This window comes from Protomyctophum parallelum (genome assembly GCF_964188405.1).
Source record: "Protomyctophum parallelum genome assembly, chromosome: 22".
NCBI classification, from domain to species: domain Eukaryota; kingdom Metazoa; phylum Chordata; class Actinopteri; order Myctophiformes; family Myctophidae; genus Protomyctophum; species Protomyctophum parallelum.
This window is the reverse complement of record NC_139714.1, coordinates 11,617,677-11,621,430: the sequence shown is the minus strand read 5'-3', so window position 1 is coordinate 11,621,430 and position 3,754 is coordinate 11,617,677. Positions and strand designations below refer to the sequence as shown.

Here is a 3,754-nt window from a genome sequence, read left to right as displayed (position 1 = left end):
GATCTGCTACTTTTCAATAGTTAAAGTAGCCTACATAACACATGTAGGGCCATTGGCCAATATGCCTTTCTTTCTTTATAGTTACACCAGAGATATACAGTTCAACGTGCTCACACTTTGGGACTTGGGCGTCTTGTTGTTTACTCACTTGTTTGATGGTGATTGATGATGACTGCAACAGGTTGATATTATGGCAGGATGAGTTTGTGTAGTGTAGGCTAATGGTTTCAAAATAAAAACGGGAAAAACAAAACAAGAACATGCTCAAGACAAACTACATAAAGGTCTCAACAACAGACGAGCGCAGGGTTCAATAAACAAATAATAAAGTATTTTTCTTTCTTTCCTTTCTTTCTTTAAACTGCGCTGTATTGTGCGATGTGTGCGAGCTGTTGAAATCTGTTGGCGTCTTTCCACTCACAGCTGTGGGCCTTAGCTGTGGGCCTGTGGCGAACCATGGTGCCATTTTCCAAGGCAACCAGTGGGGGCGCCATTTAGTCACAAATATGTGAAATCAAATAAGATGGCACCAAAGGGGTTCCCGCCCTGAATGGGCTAGACTAACGCCAGGGCTCCACTGGGCGCGTTGCGTCACGCGTGCGTCACGCGTGCGTGCGTCAAAAAACGAACCGGTTCAATTTTATGGTGACGGAGACGCGACGCAACGCGGGCAGTGGAGCCACCCTCCATTGATTAAAAGGGCACATTCCCGACACTGACGGAGACGCGACGCAGACGCGCCGCAGACGCGCCGCAGACGCGCCCAGTGGAGCCCTGGCGTAACGCCAGGGCTCCACTGGGCGCGTCTGCGTCGCGTCTGCGTCGAGTGTTCAGAAAGGTGCTTGCAAAATCAGACTTGGCCGGAGGTACTCTGGGTACTCGGTACGTTTTAAGTTATTAGATTTTTAGCTTAGACAAATGCAACATTTTGATTCTGATCTTTTAAATAATGAGATTGAAGTTTTTAGCGTTACAGATTGTAATCAACAAGTTTTTAATGGCACACAAACCTGTGATGATGATGGAAGCTAAATTAACATAAAAAAATCACACCCGTGTTATCATCTTACAACATCGAGGAGGGAATTAGGTGATGTAATGATGATGTAAAACAAACTTTGTCAAAACAAATATTAAATTATCTTTATTGTTAATGGGATTTAATGTTTGTGTTAGGGACAAAACAAGCATTAATTTCTCTTCATTGTCAATGGCATTTTGAACTAAAAACATTGAACTAAAAACAAACATTAAACCTGTATATAGGAGGGGCTTAGCGCCCCTCAAAAATAGATTCAATATACATATTTGTTCAGGAAATCAACACAAGAAACTACAAAGCAACTGTACAGAGCAACTAACTATCCTGAAATCCATACTTACACCACATGTATTCCACAGGTTCTGTTGAGGACACAGTGTCAATCAGCTATGTAAGCTAAATGTACAAAAACTGAACCAAAACGGACCCCTCACAGGTACATTTGGTTCCATTTGTACACTCTTGTGTTAAGGGGGTCCGTGGTCTACCAAACTGGACAGTCGTTGAAATAAAAAGGTTTGAGGACCGCACTAGGGCTGCAGTGAGAGTTTCTGGGAATTCCGTTTTGATCCCCTCTCCTATTGGCTGTCCCACCTCTCCAGAACGGGTAGGAACGGTAGGTTGGTGCTACCGAAGTAGGTCCTGTCTTGGTGCTGGAAGACATCGCTGATGGCCCAGGTCAGACTGCCACTGGGGTCATGGTGTGTACCCACCAGCCGACCGTCCTGCCCCAGCTCCAGAACCAGAGCGTAGTACGGCAGCAGTGCATTGTACCAGGCCAGAGGGATCACCTGGGGAGACAAATAGCTCTAGATTCTGAGAGCAATCATTGCTATTAGACTAGAGTGTTTGTTCAGAAACAGGGGTCGTCTTCCTGTCTTTCCAGCTCGTTGGTGCCAATTTCATCCAACCAGGAGAGATCCGTTTCAAGTTTGGTTTTAATGTCCAGTTCCAATTGTGTTTGCTCATTTCTTTGCGTCAATTGTTTGTGATTGTTTGTCCTGTATCCTGTATGAGTTCTCCTCTGCTTTTGTGTAAGAATAAATGGCAGAATTGACAAGGCAAAGAAGCTAGACTATGTAGAATCCATGGAATCATTTACACACAGATGATGTCCTTTGTATTCTTCTCTGCAAGTCATAGGATCATTCATAGGTTGGCGAAGAGCGTAATCACTGAAAACACCAGATGACTACATCCAAGGCAGTCAAGCGCCAGATTTGAGACGACACAGATCTATGTCCATGGCAGTCAGTGTGTTTAACTGTTAAGTGGTTCTGTATATCTCTAGAAATGCACTAAAGCTCTCTGCTGCTGTCTAGGTTTGAAATACAGCAGTGGTCAGCGGTACCTAACACGTCATACACACACACACCCAGCCGATACATACCCCCTATTGACCTTATACCAATTTTGAAACGTACTTTAGTTACGTCATCGAGAACAGTGGTTTCTCATTGGCTGGTGGAATGTACCGACATACATACCAAGCCGATCGCTGTTCTTGGTCCCTGATTGGCAGAGCGACGGCACCGACATACACAGCCGATTACAGTACTTGCACACTCTGCTTGCGCAAGTAATAATGATGATGAAGACACTGACCTTAGCCAAGAAGCGTTTGACAGCTGGGTAGGGGGCGATCAAATCCAGGAAGGGAGGCATCAACTTGCGGAAGCGGGTGGTTGTTATGCCAACCAGGAAAGTACCGTGGTTGCTAAGGCGGATGTTGTCTGGGTAACCAATCATGTTGTCCATGATGATCTCCTTGGTGCCAGCGCTGGGGCCCTTCAGCCAGTACCTGATGGTATACATTACAGACACCATTGATCAGGTCAGTGATTCTCAAATGTTTTCATTTCAAGGAACCCCCAGTTTAGTTTAGTTTTTCCATATTTTCTTTATACATTCATGTGTAAGGGTGGAGAGGAGGAGGAGGCCCACTTGCAATGACCAACGGCCCAAGGCCCACAGGTAGAGAGTTAGTGATTGTGTGTGACTAAGATGATAAATGTTCGTCGACTACCTTTTTCCACCGACGAAAACTAAATGGAAACTAAATGAAAACTAAGCTATGATGACTAAAACTAAGACTAAATATACTGACAATTTCGCCAACAAATAAAAACTAGACTAAAATGTTAGGAAGGGACTAGTGGACAAGTCATTTTACAATTAGTTGCATGCTGAAAAGCTCACAATGCGTTGTGCACTTGTAGATCGTCTATTTTCAGCAAGTTTCAACAAACATTACGGCATCAAGGCCCGCCAAAATACATTTTGTTCGACTGAATCAACTGTAGATTTAGTCGACTAAAATCTTATGATATTTAGTCGACTAAAACTAAAACATTTCAGTTGACTAAAATGTGACTGAAACTAAATTAAAACTATTCAAGACACTATGACTAAAACTCAAATAGAGATTTGCTGCCAAAAACAACACTTGGTGTACCTGAGGATACGTCCGATGCTGGTCTCGGCCAGCAGGATGAAGTCTTCGTCAGGCGACAGTGCAATGCCGTTGGGCATGTAGAGAGAGTCCAGCAGCACTCGGACACGTCCTGTTTCCGGGTCAAATGTTAGCAGACGGCCCAGGCTGTTCAGCTCTATCACCTATGCACGGGTCAGACGTTTCAAGGTCAAGGTTCGCTTTGTTTGTCTCAGATGGGAGACATTTGTCTTGGGAGTCAAGGACTTAAAAGCTGCAGT

At 44.3% G+C, this 3,754-nt stretch overlaps 1 protein-coding gene across 1 annotated transcript in view; it reads right to left on the bottom strand.

Annotated features, from left to right (window-relative positions):
* Positions 1–1,171: 1,171 nt before the first annotated feature.
* The window catches only part of LOC310853659 (adipocyte plasma membrane-associated protein), a gene marked incomplete at its 5' end in the record, with an annotated part of 7,392 nt that continues 4,809 nt past the window's right edge, over positions 1,172–3,754 (bottom strand). Inside the window, 3 exons of the mRNA XM_083758052.1 lie at positions 1,172–1,833; positions 2,648–2,843; positions 3,498–3,658. Of these exons, the coding sequence (XP_083614178.1) occupies positions 1,621–1,833; positions 2,648–2,843; positions 3,498–3,658 (570 nt within the window). The 3' untranslated portion in view covers positions 1,172–1,620. The remainder of the gene's footprint in view (positions 1,834–2,647; positions 2,844–3,497; positions 3,659–3,754) is intronic.